The sequence below is a fragment of the Ochlerotatus camptorhynchus genome, unplaced genomic scaffold, assembly GCF_037179485.1.
Source record: "Ochlerotatus camptorhynchus isolate MF236.1 unplaced genomic scaffold, CSIRO-AGI_Acam_v1.1 ptg000329l, whole genome shotgun sequence".
Classification (NCBI taxonomy): domain Eukaryota; kingdom Metazoa; phylum Arthropoda; class Insecta; order Diptera; family Culicidae; genus Ochlerotatus; species Ochlerotatus camptorhynchus.
In genome coordinates this window covers 1,834,627-1,853,587 of record NW_027040817.1, presented here as the reverse complement: position 1 = coordinate 1,853,587, position 18,961 = coordinate 1,834,627, and the positions used below count along the sequence as shown (strand labels likewise).

General features: G+C 37.0%; 2 protein-coding genes across 3 annotated transcripts; one reads left to right on the top strand and one right to left on the bottom strand.

Annotated features, from left to right (window-relative positions):
- Nucleotides 1-4,141: 4,141 nt before the first annotated feature.
- GXIVsPLA2 lies at nucleotides 4,142-5,486 on the top strand. Of its 2 annotated transcripts, none has more exons than XM_065230292.1 (4): nucleotides 4,142-4,364; nucleotides 4,496-4,775; nucleotides 4,835-5,077; nucleotides 5,136-5,486. In XM_065230292.1, exons 2-4 carry the CDS (start codon nucleotides 4,544-4,546, stop codon nucleotides 5,384-5,386), a joined length of 726 nt encoding a protein of 241 aa, XP_065086364.1. In that variant the 5' UTR covers nucleotides 4,142-4,364; nucleotides 4,496-4,543; the 3' UTR covers nucleotides 5,387-5,486. The 2 variants fall into 2 exon arrangements, with proteins under 2 accessions (XP_065086364.1, XP_065086365.1); XM_065230293.1 differs by having other exon boundaries at nucleotides 4,142-4,368.
- Nucleotides 5,487-17,175: 11,689 nt separating this feature from the next.
- On the bottom strand, nucleotides 17,176-18,180 carry Grx1 (Glutaredoxin 1). Its single transcript, XM_065230291.1, has 3 exons — nucleotides 18,007-18,180; nucleotides 17,593-17,697; nucleotides 17,176-17,371 (listed from the first exon to the last, which is right to left on the bottom strand). Exons 1-3 carry the CDS (start codon nucleotides 18,142-18,144, stop codon nucleotides 17,276-17,278), a joined length of 339 nt encoding a protein of 112 aa, XP_065086363.1. The 5' UTR covers nucleotides 18,145-18,180; the 3' UTR covers nucleotides 17,176-17,275.
- Between the last annotated feature and the right edge of the window lie 781 nt (nucleotides 18,181-18,961).

The window sequence follows — 18,961 nt, the reverse complement described above, 5'->3', positions numbered from 1 at the left end:
TGAAGAGACGGTGGCTCACTGATATCATGGTGGAGTGAAGACACAAGACAAAGTTCGCTAGATATCATGCATGGATTTTACAATAGGAGTAAAGAGTTGCAGAGTCGTCGTCAAAGTCAATGCTTACTGAGTATGCAACCATAGCATTTCATAAGAGTCAATGTTGCAAACGTAAACAATGACTTTTTCCGCGAATTCCTCGAGAATGGAATACCACTCAAGTAAACCACCACGATGATTATGGGGGAGAGTCCTCATATCCGATAGAACTGGTGGCTTACATGGATTGACTTTGAGCGACGAGAAATTTACGGAAGAAGCCAGTGTTTGTTTTCGACATTGGTCTTTGTGAACGCTCAGTGTCGATATCATGGAAATTTTGTTTTGACAGATCGATGGCCAACTATACCAGTTATACCACTGAGGCAACACAAAAAAGGGGTCAACTTTTAGTCAGTTATTTTGCATGAAGTTCCACATATGTTATGTGGCCTGCGTTAATCGTTTGCTTGGGACCAATAGGCTACTAAAGTGGTGAGCCAATTTAAAATCGTTAGTTTCGTATTGATTGTTGCTAGTAGCATATGTAGAGGTAATTCTAAGATTATTAGGTCCCGAAGAATCGTGTTCAACTTTTTGGCTCAGCTCTGGTACTATCTTCGGTCCCAAACTAATCGATGCTCCCCTCAAAACATAGGAAAATCCACGAACCCCTCATTCTATCTGTCAAACTTTCATAGCGAATCAAAACAAATATTGTGTAGTACTAGAATTTTGACTAGAATAGGGTACGTTAATCGATTTGCTTGGGACCAATAGGCTAGTCAAGTAGTGAGCCTAATTAAAATCGTTATTTTCGTATTAATTGTTGCTAGTAGGTCCCGAAGAAACGTGCTCAACTTTTTGGCGCAGCTCTGGTACTATCTTCGGTCCCAAGCTAATCGATTTACCCCTCGAAACATAGGAAAATCCACTAACCCCTCATTTTGTCAGTCAAACTTTCATAGCGAATCAAAACAAACATTGTGTAGTACTAGAATTTTGACTAGAATGGGGTACCTTAATCGATTTGCTTGGGACCAATAGGCTAGTCAAGTAGTGAGAAAAAATTAAATCGTTAATTTCCACCGGTTGGTAATTCGTAGATTGCATACTAGCAACTGTCATGTATCTACTTGCGTTTGGGCCTGAACGCTCTTATTCTGATTGTTTAAAGAAAATTATTTGGGAGTGAATAGCTCTCCAATCAGAGTTCAGACCAGGCAAAGCATGACAACTACCATTGCCGGTCACGTTCGTCTTCTCTATTGAATCACCATCTCCTTGTTCTGGTTGGCAGTGAAATAGGTAGCAATCGCTTTGTTTTCCAACCAAACAGCATTTCTGTTGATATTACCATATGGTAAATTTTAAGTATTTTTTAACCATGGATGTTATTAGCAATACTACATGAAATTCTAAGAGGAGCATAGTGTTTTGGTAGAAAACACAATAGAATTGAAAGAAATATCGGTTGATTTTACTATGAGCTGTCATAGTGTAAATAAACACATTTCAATGGTACGTGCTGATAGGCACGATACGATTGATATGTTTGATGATCGTTTTCATTATTCAAATTACTGTTGTGGCCTAGGTTGTGGCTCTTATTAACATATTCTGATACTGATATGATAGTTTAATAACCGCCAATTCAAATGCAGAATGTTAGTTGCACACAATTTATAGAGTCGGTGTATAATGAGTCACGCCAAGAGTGAAGCCAAGTCTACCTATTGAACTGTCAAATCGGCTACCTATCGCTGGGACGGGACTTGACAATCGGGTAGCGATTTTGAGCCAATTTGCTGTCAAATCCGAGCCAGTTGCTGATTGGTCGATTTGACAGAAGCAATCGTCTGATAATAAGAACATAGGGATCATATCAATCTGCCTGGCAGTAATGCCGGAATCATTGTTGACGTCAATGGCGTTGTTAATTGTTTATATTTGCGAAAGGAAAGTTGGAAAATAGGGTCCAGGGCGTGCTTTAAGAGATGGATATTCTTGTTTGTTTATGGTTGTTTTTATTGTGTTAAACAAAAATGATGTACAAGGTGTTAAGCTGCGGTAGAAAGTCCGAATCAAATTAAAATTAAAATAGAAAAATCATTTTTCAATCCTGGCATCATTGGTCAACTCCGTCAAACACCATGCACTAATTTTCGACGGGCATTCATCAAAAACATTAAGAAGAGTGAGAAGCTGGATTGTCAAGTCCCGTCCCGGACCTATCGTGCAAAGTAAATAAACATTACGATGCTATGAAAGGTCCACGAAAGGTATTGCAATGAAATATAAAATAAAATTGAAGAACTCATCATAAACACGCAGCGAGCATTAAATGGTCATGGGATACGTTTGGTTTTGATCAGTAATGAGAATTTCTTCTATTTTTTGATAAGATAATTTGACAAAATCACTGATATTATGATTCACTACAGCCGTTATTTTTGGTTCTCGCTAGAAGTCATTTAAAGTTGATGTAGAAGTCCTCTGTTGCCAAGTGAAAAGAAAGGGAATCCTTCGGAAACCGTGATGCGAGTTCAACTGTTTTTCTCTTGGCGGGACTCCCCGCATAAACGCGAACCATCACATGACCTTACCGATAATGGTTATAAATTGTTTATAATCCCTGCTAAACTTCAACTGAAATGGTTATGGAACCTTACATGAACGTTTGTGTGATAAAGTTTTAACCTTATGTGTTATGGTTTTTTGGAAGCGGACCTTACAAATAATGGGTTGTTAAGAACCATTACCATTCCAAATTCTTGTTTTCTCCATACATTTTCGGAAAGAGAACTATATTAGAACGTTTTTACTTATGGTTTGAGAACATTAATGGTTATGGTTATGGTAGTCAGTAAGGTCCATTAATGGTTTTGTATTATCGCTCAACTTTACGTGAAATATATCGTGAATTGGTAATCAGTAATTTACAGGCAACCAATTCGCGATATATTCCACATAAAGTTGATCGATGTTACAAAACCATTCATGGACCTTACTGGTTACCATAACCATTACCATTAATGTTCTTAAACCATAAGTTAAAAGGTTTTAGTAAAGTTTTCTTTCCGAAAATGTATGGAGAAAACAAGAATTTGGAATGGTAATGGTTCTTAACAACCCATTATTTGTAAGGTCCACTTCCAAAAAACTATAATACTTAAGGTTAAAACTTTATCATTAAACGTTCATGTAAAGTTCCATAACCATTTCAGTTGAAGTTTAGCAGGGATTATAAACAATTTATAACCATTATCGGTAAGGTCAATTTATGGTTCGCGCTTATGCGGGTCATTATACACCGACTCTAACAATTTACATCACGCACTTTGATGCAATAAAGCACGGTTTAGGCGATTCAAGTCGGCGTTCAGCTCAATAATTCAGTGTCATCATTTCAAAGGGGCGTAATTGCTTTTGTAAACATTGGCTTTAACCGTCGATTTCTCGCGAATTCAAGCTCACCCCTCCAAATTAACAATGCTAGCTGGTAGAGCAAACATTCCTCTACTTGTTGGTTTCATTAATTTTCATGTGTGAGCTTTTATTCTCGAGAAATCGACGGCTAAAGCCATTGTTTACAAAAGCAATTTACGCTAGGCAAGTCAAATGAAACTCAGTTTAATTCAATTGGCTTGAAAAGTTGAGCCTAAGATTAAAGAGTAAGAAGCCAGTTGTCTCCTCTTCCTCTTAGCTTAAAGCCATAAAAGAATGCTCGCGTTACTTTTCAAATATACCAATCTACATTGATCGATTCTCTTCATCGACTCTCGCTTCCGTTAATAACTTGGCTGCATTTATATTTAGGGCAAGCTTTTCTACATAGTTTGCTAAAATAAAGTATTTTTATTATTAGGCTTATTGGAACATAAAAACAGCTGAACATGTATTTGCCGAGTTATTAACGAAAGAGAGAGTCGATGAAGAGAATCGATCAATGCAGATTGGTCTATTTGAAAAATGACGCGAGCATTATTTCATTTTGGTAAATAGAACAAACACTAACATTAATAAGGCAGCTAGTCAGTTGAAGTAATACATAAACTATATAAAGCAATATCGGCTTAATGAGCGGCATAACAAAATAATATCTACAAATCTGACTACAGTGGTAAACAAATAAACAATTTCGGTGCTTCTCGGACGTGCTAGTGTCACGTCAAAATAAACGCGTATCCCGTGCATAAAGTTGAGTGCTATATTGTGGCTAAATATAGCACACATTTTGCATCATTTTCTGCTTCATAAAGGTGTAGATACCAAAAATGAACGACTCAGCTGTTTGAGAAAATTGCTACCAAAGACGTCGATTGGTACGTAAGTATGATACTTTACGTGTGATTTATCTATATTTAGGTGGATGATATGATAGAACGTCAGTTCAATGCTTAAGAAGACCACGTCAGTTTTGTGAAATTAACGATCTTTTTGGGACATTTTGTAGTTTTCGTTCCCGGTTCTGGTTCTGCTTGAAAGTTTTAATCCTATAAAAATGCAAATACCATACATGAAAGTGGCGATCTATTCGCTGACTTTTCTAACATACGCTTACACGGGCTATGGATCAAACATGTTAGCAAGTCTTCGGGATGCAATCATAGCTGCAGAAGCCGTGTTTGGAGACGTTCTGAAGAACGTGGTGCATGTGGCCAAGAAATTCAAAGTGGTTCATGAGGTATTTGACGCAGCTGTGGACGAGAATTGCATATACAAATGCCCAGGAGGTATGTTATTATCTACTTTTTTGCCTTCGATTTAGATTACATCTCTATTCATTTATTAGATGTAACACCGTCTAAAAACAAGCTATACATCCCACAATCGGATGGATGTGGCTCGCTGGGGCTTAAGATTGACTCGGAGTACCTGCCGGCTGCTGAGATGGAAACTTGCTGCAATGATCATGATATTTGCTACGATACATGCAACAGTGATAAAGAGCTGTGCGATTTGGATTTCAAACGATGTCTCTACAAGTATTGCGACGAATATGAAAAGAACGTAGTTGGCGATATAGTCGTCAAAGGTAACGTTATTATAGTTGGACACAAATTCCGCACGTTCAAATATCATCATTATTTTAGGATGTAAGGCGGCGGCGAAAATGCTATTTACTGGAACTCTCACACTAGGATGTAAATCGTATTTAGATTCACAGGCAAGGTCATGTTACTGCCTGCCAGGAAAGACGGACAAAGCGTATGAGAAGTCGAATAAAGGATACGAGAAGTCAGATAAGGCGTACGAAAAATCCGACAAGTACAATGACAAGGGTTACAAAGATAAGGGTAAGGACAAAAACAGTGGCAAATATGGTTGGAAACAGGATCTGTAAATACATATCCTGTATTTGTGGCATAAATGTGTACAATACAGTGGAATTAGTTGAAGCTTAATTGTAAATAGACAGCTCTGTAGCGGGTATACTGACACTACTGAAGTAAAGTGATGTTTTAGTTATTTTAGTCTGCTCTACTCGTGCCTACTCCGAAATTCTTAACGTTGCGTTGCGTTTGTAACGGAATAATACGTAGATTTCATACTGGATACTGTCATGTAAGTGTATTACTTTAACGCTCTTTCTGATTGCTAAAGGAAAACTATTTGGGAGTGAATAGCTTTCCAATCAGAGTTCAGAACAGAAAAACTATAAGGAGAAGGATATTGTTGACGTAAACTACTTAATGGAAGGCCACCAACTCGATTCTACGACATTACCCGAACAACCATTTATCGGAAATCAATTTCCCGGTAGACCATTACCCGGAAAGAACCGTTTTCCGGAAAACTTGTTCCCGGAAGCACTATTTTCCGTAATCAAATGATATAATATAGGTACTTCCTTGAGTTTATCTCCCTTTTTCTGTCTTTCTGGTTCGTTAACATGTCGCGGTTACCCATTTCGCGGTCTGTACTATTTCACGGTTTACCAGTTGGCGGTTGATATTACCTCAATTCAGAGGAAAATTAGCGTTTGGCGTCAGATGATCAGCTTTAATAACTTGCTGTGGCATTTCGCGACGAACGATTTTGCAATTAATATGATTTCACGGTTTTTCATTTGGGGTAAGGGGTAAAAAACACAATCAAAGATAACCATAATCATGCAAGAAAGTGATCCTTAGTAACCTGTTGATCATTCTCAAACAAACTCTTTCAAGTGCAGTCCTTTTTTCCGGAAGAAATCTTATCCTCAAGATGATGAACAGTTTTCCGTATTTGAGCTAGAAAATGCAATTGCAAAGGTATGAATAATCATTGACATGAACTGGGATAAACGATCATTCATAGCTACCGTGTGAATGAGAGCTAAAACAAAAATTGTGTCTGGGAGACACATGGACAAAAAATCTTGATATAGCTTACTTTTACTTTAAATTATTTTGATGTCTTTGATGAAGATATTCCTTGACACTAAGACGATATAATATTGAAATACATTTTTACTGGCATCATCGTCATTTTGAGGAGTAATAAGGATGAATGTATTTTTTTTTCTCCCTGATTTGTTTCCCGTCGATCTTTTTTTCCGTGCTGAGCACGAATGCTACCGATGCTAGGGAGGCAGCTCCCACACCTGGACCCTACATATCGACCCATCAACTCATGAACCGGGGACCAACGGCTTTATTTCCCTTCCGAGAGATATTATGCCTCAGAACATCCCGGCGGCGCCGACTGGGATTGAACCCAAGCCTGCTGGCTGAAGTGAGAGGTAATCACGCTTACCACTGCACCACCGGCGCCGCTGGGCTGAATGCCATTAGGATAAACCAACTATCCAGTTGAATCCAAGATTTTCCCTTCTTTAAAACATGAAACCTGCTCATTCTTCTTATTCCAGACATATTAATCTCTCTATAACACTTTTAAAATGTTACGTGTTGAGTAGTTTGCTCAAACTATAACATTTCTTTTTCATGGGGCAGTTCTTTCGAGTATTATTTTTGTTGTGATTCTTGGAATGAAATATACAATCTTGTGACGAACCAGCCAGTGGCTAAAAGTCACTCTAATGAAGAAAAAAAAAATATGCAATCTTAATATTTTCCGGTATTTGGAAGGGAAGTAAAGCCGTTGGTCCCGGCCCATGTATGTTGTGAATGGGTGCGATATCCTACGCAGGTGTGGAAGCTGCCTTCCTGCACATTCGGTTGCCATCAATGGATGGCAATCGATATCCGTCGGTGATTGGCACTAGATTGCGGAACAGAGACCGACGTTAAATAAAGGAAAAAAAAGAAAATATTTTCCGGTGTCAGGTCATTAGACTAAAGTACGTTAGGCCGAATGGATAATTGAGCCGAATTTGTAATTCCATTTAAAAATAAACATTTTTTTAAATATATTATTCTTTTGATTATTTTGCACGTAGGCTTTATTTTCATGCATCATTTCTAGGAGATTTTTCCTTCTTTTTTATATGAGTTCTCCCGAGGGACATTGCTCTTCTTATTTTTGGCGCTTCCGGTTTTTTCATTTACTTTTTCATGCATTATTTTTTCGGAGTGTTTAATTCTTTTTTTTAACCGTGAGCAGTTCTTTCGAATGAATTTTGGCGCTCTGAGTTTTTTTTCATGAAATATTCTTAGGATTTTTTTTTTATCGAGCATATTTCCTTCTTGTAAACATGAGCAGTGGCTGTGGGCTAAGGTAGAGTCGGTGTATAATGAGTCACGCCAAGAGAAAAACAGTTGAACTCGCATCACGGTTTTCTAAAGATTCCCTTTCTTTTAACTTGGCAACAGAGGACTTCTGCATCAACTTCAAATGACTTCTAGCGAGGAAAAAAATTAACGGCTGTAGTAAATCATTATATCAGCGATTTTGTCGAATTATCTTAAGGAAAAATAGTAGAAATTGTCATTACTGATCATTACAAAACGTATCCCATGACAAATGTAATGCTCACTGCGTGTATATGATCATTTCTTCGGTTATATTTAATATTTAATTGCAATACCTTTCGTGGACCTTTCATAGCATGGTAATGCTTGTTTACTTTGCACGATAGGTAGCCGATTTGACAGTTCAATAGGTAGACTTGGCTTCACTCTTGGCGTGACTCATTATACACCGACTCTAGGCTAAGGAAGAGAAGCTCAAAGCTGCATTGATAAGACGCGAACATACTCATTAGTACAATACACCGAAGAAGTGTGCACATTGTAGACGAAATACGCGTATATTTCAGGGATAAGCAAATAAGGAAATGGAAATTACTAATCCTTCTCTCTTTTTTTATAGAGGATATGACTATTTTTGAAGTCATTTAATGTAGGTATTGCTTTAATTTGTTTAAAGTGAAGTGATTAAATGGTAACATAAGATATAAAAATATTTTAAAAATCTAATACAATATCCAAGGTTGCAAATACTCATTTCAGCTAAAATAATGTTTTTCGGAATAATAAAACCAAAAGATGGTATGATGGCATGTTTTACTTGTAACTTACAAGAAGAGGTTACAAAGTATGCGTTTGAAACATAAAACCTGTAAATTTTGCTTTATATGAGTCACAATCAGCGATTTGCTGATCGCTGAGTGAGTGAGTGAGTGAGTGAAAAATCGCTGATTGTGGCTCTCATGAAGTGAAATAAACAGGTTTAATATGTCTAACACATTCTTTGCAACCTCTTCTTGTATCCTTCCAATTCAAAATATGATCATGGCATCTAGTTACTTCATTATTGAGAGGGGAACTCTTCCCCTACTCGATGGTGATGTCGATTTGCCAGGGAGAGCCATGACTTTCGAGAAATCCTCGAGAGAAGTCATTGTTTACAAAAGCTGTTTCGCCCTAATTCCAGCTCTATCTAGACATGTGAAATGCTGGCTTCTTGTAAAAGTTGCAAGATAATTTAGGTATAAATCCCTGCTGCCGAATTCTCGCGTCACTTTCAAAATCGAAATTGAAGTTCGACAGATTATTATTTTAACTGTTTAAAAACATTACATTTTGCAATACTATTTTTAATGTAGTCTGTGTATAATAACGTTGAAAATTCAGAAGAAACGGTAAATATATCATTTCAAACTGTACATTGGACAATTTTTGATCAATGATCAATCTTAAATAAATGAAAGTAAATTTGGATGGATGTTTTTGTATCACATGCAATGATAGAAGAGCAATAGTTTGTATCGCGTAACTCGATTTCGAAGAACATTTCAAATGGTCCTATCTGCTTTGATCGATTCTCTTCATCGACTTTCTCTTTTCATAACCACTGCTATGCAAACAGATTTCGCGCTAATTCTACCACATGATTTGATAAAGGAGGTTCTTATCTAGCGTCCAAAACGTCAAATACAACAGGGAAAGATTTTGCAACTGAGTTATTGACGAAAGAGAAAGTCGATTAAGAGAATCGATCAATGCAGATAGGACCTTTTGAAATAATGTTTATCTGTAATTTGTTTACATTTATTACTTAGGGCCTTTTGAAAAGTGACGTGAGAAATCTTCGTGCATTTTCGAGGGAGACTGGGACTATCCATTAAATGAGTAAAAATATTACCCATTTATGAGTATTTGTTACTCAAAAATGAATACTTACTACTTGTTTTTGTAGTTGTAATTACTCATAAATGGGTAAAATTTAACTCATTTAATAGGTAGTCCTAGTTTCCCTCGAAAATGCTTAATTTGTAGCCATTATTGGGTATTTTGCGGCTACCGTGTATACACAGAGAAAAAATATTACCCTAACTTTAAGTTCTTTTTACTTAATTTTGGGTAATTTTGGGTTTTACATCCCACTCTCACTTGTTGTTGTTGTCAAGAACGGAACGAGAGATTTGACTTTCTCATGACTATCGTTTAATAAGTTACTAGTGAGTATATGAGATATTCTCAAATTTGTGTCAATTGAACTTAAGTTTGGGTAGAAAATACACACGAGTAAGTAATTCCCTCCCCATGGACATGGAGGTTGACGGTACTGAAGCAAAGGGTTATGTTTAATTTCTTTATATTTGCAACGATGATGATTTCCTATAGTGACACATATCACCTTCTTAATGCTTCAGTATACCTCAAACGATTAATTCTTGGTTGTTAATAGAACTTCCTTGATGCAATCGGCTGCATTATGCAGACTGAGCAATTCTGATTATAGTATCAGATTTGTTCTGTATACAGAGGAACTGGGAGGGCTTATTAAAAACTTCTCACCAATAAAGTAATGATCTTCTTGTAAATTTTGCATATAATTTTATTAATATTTTATTTTATTTAAGCATATTATTTTTGTTACAGTCAATTTGCATTAGCATATGATACAAGAGATTTAATATTACTTGCTCGTTTTCGCGTAAAATAATCAATATTTATCTTACTTGAAAGTTTTTTTTTCAAGTTTTTTTTTGTGATCTGAAAATTTACCCAGTTTGGTTAGAAGTTTCGAAGCTAACGCATGTCCACAGGCCTAATAGAAAGATAGGCAGAACAAGTGTATCATTAAGAATGGTTGCATGCAGGGTTGCTTCCACTCACTTGCTATAGATGAGTGATTTTCGGAGTTTTGAATTCGTTAGATGTTGTAATGGAGATTTGTGCTGTTGGATGCGGGTGGAGATTGGAGGGCGGGTGTTTGACGCATAGAGCCTGTCAATTTCGCTTTCAGAGTGTCGCAGTCAGCGGTTTTATGATTCGTGAGCGCTCGCGATTCGTAGAATCGTTGATTGTGACTGCAAGTGGATTTGACGGGTTTTGTGTGTCGGACGCTTGCTTTTTGGCCTCTTCTTGTGTCTAATATGTGCAGAGTATCATTATAACGTCTAATGGTTTTGAGATTCCTGGTGGCGTGAAATATATTTGTGAGAATATCTTTTTGAGATTTTAGCAGTCACGTTTTGTTTGTAGTTTATATTTTATTTATTTCATGTAATTATCGTAAATAATAGTTATTCAAAGCGCTGTGGATTATAAGATGCTCGATGACCCTCGAGGGATCGATTTTGCTTACTGAGCAGAAAATCATGGATTTAACCCCAAGCTCTTCCACAGCACAATAAATCGCCACCATCATTTGTATATTTGATATTGAACATTAACCTCGGAAACTATTTGCATATCAAGCGAAAACGTAGTCCTGTATTGTCGCGAAGCGTTATGGTTCTGAGATGCTCGATGACCCTGGAGGGATCGTTTTTGTTTACTGAGCAGAAAATCATGGGTTTAATTCCAAGCTCTCCATCATGACTCTTAAAATTCATTATCACTTAACAAAATTAATATGTTCTTTCGATAGCCGGCTATCGAGAGATTAAATAAACAACAAATAAACAATACATACTTTTGGTTGCATCGCCAACTTGAGGTGAATCCTAACCGAATACCCTACCCAACCCTCCAACTCCGTAGCACTTATGAGGGTGTCGCTAAGTCGGTGGCCTCTCGTTAAGTAAGTACTACATCAACATTTTCTTCCCTATCCCTAGTTATGGTAAAGATGGGCGTGGCCGGGAATAGCGACAGTCATGCTTCTGTTACTCTTGTTTAGATTGGAACCAATGTTTACTCCTCAGCATTATTCCTGAAAGTAGTCTTACTGAGAATTTCAGAAGAGACGTGAGTGTCGCTAGTATCCAATCTACGAAGTATATCATAACAACGCTAACGCTAACGCTAACGCTAATACACACGAGTAAGTAATTATTTTTGCCGTAGCCAAATGCAAAATACTATAAGCGGTTTACTGAAAATTAGCTTGTTGAACGGAACATGGAAGATGAGTGAAAAGAACATAATTTTGGGTAATTTTCCGGTTCCGTGTAGACACTAATGGTGAGTTGACCAGGGGGCTGGCAACCCTATATTAATCCTAGTCGGTGTATATAATGAGTCACGCCAAGAGTGAAGCCAAGTCTACACGGTTAGAAAAGAATACCCAAAATTAAGTTCCTTTCACTCAACACGTGGCTTCAGTGGGGCTAGGTCAAATTAAGTTAAAAATAAAACTCAATTTTGAGGAATCCTGATGAACAATCCATTGAGTAAAAATTACCTAACGATCAATCGAATGGAATAGGTGAAAAATATCCAACGTACCAGCATCCAACCGGTTTTCGTTGCAACTTTTTTTGTCACTACCCGCTACACACAAAAAATAATCGTTAATAAAATTAAAAAAAACCATTGGTAGAATTAAAAGTTTGCGTTGGTTCTTTTTGGTAGAAAGTCTTTAGAATTTAAAATAAAATTTCGCCTACTATCAATTCAAAAGTTAAACGCTCCCTACTTTTAAAAGTTCAAACTTTCAAAACGAATTGTACTTTTGTCAAAACAAAAGCATGGCAGTGTTGGAATAAAAAGTGGATTATTTTAAATTCAAAACAAATTTTTATCATGAAAGTGTGGTCTAATTGAAACGATCTTTTTCACTTTGAATTGAACAATTAAAATATTTTTATTTTAAATACCAGCATTGTCAGTATGACATGTAGAGTTTTTTTTATTATTCAATTTTATATATATTATTTTTATTATGATATCAAATCATGGTTCGTGATGAACTGATGAACTCAGACAGTATGTATCAACGGTTTTGGATCGTTAGATATCATGCATTTGGCACACTGTAAGCATTGCTTTTATCTCTGCCAGTAGTCTCCAGGCCAGCTCCCAGGTTTCCTTGAAGATTGATAATCCTTGTAACCTGTGAACATGTTGAAGGGTCTATAATTCAAAATCATTGAGAAAATAGATTACACCTACAGTAAATATGATGCACATTGTACAGTCCGAGGAACAGTTAAATCTGGGAAACGAATCCGGCAAAGGCCTCGGGCTTCGCATTTATTTTGGCAGTAATTGATTGCTCAAGTTCAATCGGTGCGGCACTCGATCGTGGTATCTTGGGATAATATGAACGGTTCCAGGCCAAGTTTTGCCAGCAGATGGTGCGAACCAAGAAACGTTCATTTTGGGTCGTTTTGAGGTAATACTGTAAACAGCGAAAGTAGTAAGCATTTATAAAGGTTGTTTAAAAATATAAAAAAACACTTACTGGATCGTCGAGTAGGGCCTATTTGATTTGATCCAACATTTCAAAACCATTCACGGAAATCTAAAACCGGAAGCCAATTTTAGGGACGGGCAGAATCTATGTTTGGGAAGTGGATTGATATGACACTACTGCTGCTGCTTCTGTTTTGTTTTGCATGTTTTATCTTAAAATTTAGCGGCAAAATTTCAGTGCTGCCAAAAGTGTTGGTGTTTAGAGGTATTTTTGACAGTAAACCAATTTTCATTTTAAAAAAATGCACTTTTAAAATTACGAGTCATAAATGAACGAAAAACTTTCAAACCCTCGTTCAAACCAAAAAAATAGCATTCGTTTTGAAAATATTCGTTGTTGAAACTATGAAGTTTGAGGAATTTTCAATTTGAAAGTGAATTATTTTTATTAGAACAATTTTTGTTCTTTGTGTGTACGGATACCAGACACAAACGATATCATAGATGGTACGACCATACCGCATAGAGTTGTGATGATCTCGGTGATGATATCCTGAATTGGTGGTTAGGCGTTTCTTATGTTTATGCGGGATATATACCAAACACTAACGAATACTAATTGAGCAGGAAAGGAGGCGATGGAGCACAAACAAATGACAGCGTCGATGGCAGTGCAGGTTGCTATGATTTTCATCCAAAATTAAGTTAAAACTACCCAACGGTGAAAACATAACGGTTGAGTACTATATTCTTATATTCCGTATATTATACTAAAAATTGAGTTCTTTTTTACTTTGAATCGCAGCGTGTTTTAGTTAAACGGAATGTATCGATAAATATTTCAGGATATTCTTCGTAAATTACTTTACGCAATACAATTTACTAACATGTACATTTTAAACAACTACGGAAAGTACTAATTTAATCAATAATGACAAATACTACGTTTTGAGCTAAACGATGATTAACAGAAAATTAACTTAAATTTGAGTTCATCTTTTATTACTCAATAGATGAGTAAATTTGACTTTTCTGATCCACTCAACGGTAGACCTCAAATGATAGAACCCAACGGTGAGTTTTTTAAACCAAATTTTGAGTATTTTTTTTCTTACCGTGTACCTATTGAACTGTCAAACCGGCTACCTATCGTACAAAGTAAACAAACATTACGATGCTACGAAAGGTCCACGAAAGGTATTGCAATAAAATATAATCGAAGAAATAATCAAAACCATGCGGTAAGCTTTAAATAGTCATGGAATACGGTTGGTAATGATCAGTGAACTCTCGTGTTTATTTCAGTTACCATGGAGACGTAATTTGTGATTAGCCCCGGTCCCTTTCAAATTGTATCATTATTTATGAACGGCCTTTTATTTGAAATGACGTTTCACATTCATCTAGTGATGTCCGACTTTCATTCGAATAATCGTTTAATCGATTAACGAACCGAAAAGTAAACTATTTATAATCGGTTAGATCATGCCGATATAAGCATTAACATCTCCACAGGATCATCACCGATCGTTTCAAACATGTGCTGCACTCTCATTGGTGGAAAAATTGCAGCACAGCGAACAAAAAATAATCGATTAGTTGTTAATCGAGTAATTAAAAAATGCGACATCTCTGATTTTGGTTTGATTGTTTTGATAAAAATGAGCGCAAAATTTCATCTCTTCCGAGGGGGCAGCAAAACCACAAAATTACCATGAATACGGGGGGTTCTCATTGGATGAAAGGGACCGTGAAAGAAGACACTAAAATAGAAAGTTTTTCTTCCGACAGTTTCATCTTAGTATTCTCGATGAACATTTCAAATGGTCCTATCTGCTTTGATCGATTCTCTTCATCGACTTTCTCTTTTAATAACCAGTGCTATGCAAACAGATTTCGCGCTAATTCTACCCCATAGTTTGATAAAGGAGGTTCTTATCTAGCGTCCAAAACGTCAAATACAACAGGGAAAGGTTTTGCAGCAGAGTTATTGACGAAAGAGAAAATCGATGAAGAGAATCGATCAAAGCAGATAGGACCATTTGAAATGTTCATCGAGTATTCATCTTTGGTTCACCGGTTGCTACAGCCGCTATTTTTTTTCTCGCTAGAAGTCATTTGAAGTTGATGTAGAAGTCCTCTGTTGCCAAGTGAAAAGAAAGGGAATCTTACGTAAACAGTGATGCGAGTTCAACTGTTTTTTCTCTTGGCGTGACTCATTTTACACCGACTCTAATTAATCCTATACGTTTGACAGTAGGCAACATCTCGGGCCTTATTTAAATACGGCCCGCCTGACGTAAAAGTCGGTGGAAAGGGACGAAAAATCGTGTTATTAGCAGAAAGACAAGGGATCATCCATTAATTATGTCACACTTTTAGGGGAGGGGGGGGGGTTTTGAAAACTGTGACGAGCCTTACAAAAAACAATTTAGGTCCATATAAAAAATGTGACAAAGGGGGGAGGGGGGGTTGAAAATGGGCCAAATTTGCGTGACATACTTAATGGACCTTCCCCAAGAGCAGATGATAGCATCTAAAACATGGCCGCTAGCCAGGCCCCTGGAGTTGACGTATCCAAACGAACTGTCAAATGGTATGGCAATTTGGATACAATTGGCGTTGACGGCGACTCTGTAGCTCTTTACTCCTATGAGAAAATCCATAAGCAAACGTCAGACTGTGCGTGAAACATGGCGGATTTTGTACTATCCTTTCACTCCACCGAAAGTTCCCATAAGAAACTGTCGATATTTGCTGGAAGAGCAAATTTTTCGACAGTGCCGTCAACGCCAATATGGTGGCACATTGGCAGGTCTATTACTATGCGTGTCTATACTCTTACCGGCATCACAGTGATCAAAATCCAGATCCAGCGGGAACTAAAAAAAAAATAATTGAAAAAAGCGGTAAATTAAACAGTCAATTTGTCCGTTCATGTGTAAATTACTCATTAGAGCGTCTTTATTTTAGATATTCTATTTTGTCTTGGAAGCTGCTGCTAGGGAAGTTGAAAAGCAAAAGCTATGCCATTGATGAGCGACATTGAATCATTCCTGCCGGGAACAGTACCATTTTCACAACATTTGGAGCAACTGGATTGGATTTTCTCCCACCATAATATAACCGATCCGGAAGAAAAGAAAATTACATTCTTGGCATCATGTAACACCGAAGTATATTCCGAGCTGAAGTTACTGTTTCCTGACAGAAGCTTGAAACGCATATCCTTTTCTGAAATCTGTCATGCCTTATGCAGAAGATATGATAAGAGCGAGAGTATCCTGCGTAGGCGATATAAATTCTACCGCCGAGAACAAGGTCCGTCGGAGAGTGCGGAGGATTTTATTCGAGCTGTAAAGCAACTTGCAAAGCGTTGCGAGTTTGGTAGTTTTAAAAATATGGCTGTTCGTGACAAACTCGTGTGCGGGATATTAGACAGAGATTTGCAGAAACGTCTGCTGGAAAAAGGCGATCCTACGCTGAGTGAAATTGAACAGCTCATTCTTGATGAGGACATACTGGGATCGAGGCGCGAATCTATTCGTAACGATGGTGGTGAGCGATATAGACATAAAGCGCATAAAGGAAGCAAAGATCAGTATCATGGAGCCAGCTATAGAAGCGTGAGTCGTGAACGAAGCCGACGGACCAGAAGCCGAAGCCGTTTGGAATCTCCACTTCCCAGGTTGGAGCCTGTAGCGGGAAGAAAGACCATGCGGTGTACTTTTTGTGACAGGGATGGTCACACCATCAAATACTGCTTCAATAGGACAAATAAGAAAAATGCTTTGCGCTGGGAATCGAAACGCTCCTACGCCAACAGTGGCAAAGACTCGTTGTATTAATGGACTTTTAATAGTTTTAGATCAATTAATCCATCTCATTTTACATACAAATGCAATCAGAAATCACTTCTTTTGGACATTCTATAACATCATTTAAACATTCATTGAAATAATAAACAATAGATCATAGAGTAGTTTTTGTTATAATTGTAGGAAACTCTCCCGTTTTTTGTTTTCAATTTTCTATATTTTTCCCTGAAATATTCATTGAAACTGTCCTATATTGCAACCCCACTACGGGACAATGTGATATGTGAATGAATTCAAAAGGAAGTTCTTAATATATAAGCCTTTCTTTTTTATCATTGATTATTTGTGCTTCACAAATTAATTCTTGCAATGAGATTTGAAAATAAATAGAAATTTATAATCATTTTATGAGTAACGGATCACGGTTTCACACTTCTTCAACTAGGCCAATAATTTTTCTAAACGTCCGTCGGAATACATCTTCTTTATGTCGGTTCCACCTCCGACAAAATTGCCGTTAATGAACACTCTGGGTACCTAAAATAGTAATTGCAATTAATAAAATGCAAAGGCATCAACATCGCGCGAAGCAGAGGATTCCAGCAATCGGGATGATTATTACAAACGTGGACTGATAAGAAGTTGTTTCTATTTTTTGCGGCTTCGGAAGTGGTTAAGCTTATCTTTCACTTCACTTTGATTGTGCAGAGTAAAAATATTTAATAAAACTTATTACATATTTACAAACACAAACTTACCGTTCTGCCTCCCGTCATATCACCGAGTATCGATTGCATTTCATCTCCATCATTGCGGTGATCCAGTTCATAGCAGGCAAATGGCTGCTGGAGTTTCTTGAATGGCTAAAAAATGAACACACACATGAAGTTAGTTTTCATATTCAAAAAATAACTATTAACATATATGTTCTAGCACTCCGTCTTTTTAGAAATTACTATGCAAATTTGTTTACAGACCATTTTCCATCGAAATATCAACTATCTGCGGTTGTATGAGTCAAAAAAAAAGCGTAAGCTGATGATTTCTTGGAAACGTTCGATTATGAGTTATGGTGATGAAATCGTTTAAATTCATCAGTATTATTTTTGAGCATTAGAAATTAACTGAGAATAAAATAGAATTATCTACCATAAAAAGTTGGATGATCCTACCTCTTTAGCCATCGTACAGTACGGACAATAACTCTTCGAAAAGATGACGACCTTGTCTTTAGCGATGGCGCTCTTGACGAAATCCGCTACTGGTCCGCTCATATTGGCAGGAGATGATCTACTAACAAATGAACCCATTTTGCGTTTATAAAGGCACTTGTATATGTTTATGTAGAATCTTGGATGTAGAATAGTGAGTCGTTCTTGTATGCGTGTGGGGGAAGGTTAGCGCTCCTTGATGTTGGGTCCTATTCCTACAGGATTGATTTTTTTTATCAATGAAAGTTGAGGTCAGCATTCCCACCCCAACACGGAGTTATTTTTTTACTATAAAACATTAAAGAATATAGGTACCTAATATAATATAACAGGACTTGTAGTAACGTAACACCCGAGGTAACACCCACTGCCAACGCTGTCAACAACTCGGATTGCCGGTGGTTGTAGATGAGCCAAAGCTTTACACCGTCAGCGCAGGGATGCCAGATAGTTTTGCAAAGTGTCTGATCACACCAAATTTTGAAATAGCCCCGACCTGGGTATTGCGGAGACGCAATCGATTTTATTTTGCAACCCGAATAAATTTTTTATGGTTATTTTGTTTGACGACGTGTTCAGGGTATCATTCAATCCATTTGTGGCATATTTCAATCATTTGGGCTATCGTTCTTGTACGGAATTTTTTATTAGGGTACACTCAAAAATATTACTAGACAACGGTAGATTAACGTTTAATTATTTTTCGGTTCTTAATGTTTATACATCAATCTAATTAAATTTCGCTTCAAAATTATACTAAATTCGAATAACGGAACGAAATTCGTTGAGTATACAATTCAAACGTTTCCTGATGTGCATTTTTTCATTTAATCTACCCTCTCAAGTTGGTCTCGTCTGTTCAAGTGAACCAAGTTCATAAAAGATATCCTGCTAAAAAAAATGTCGGTGCTTCGGT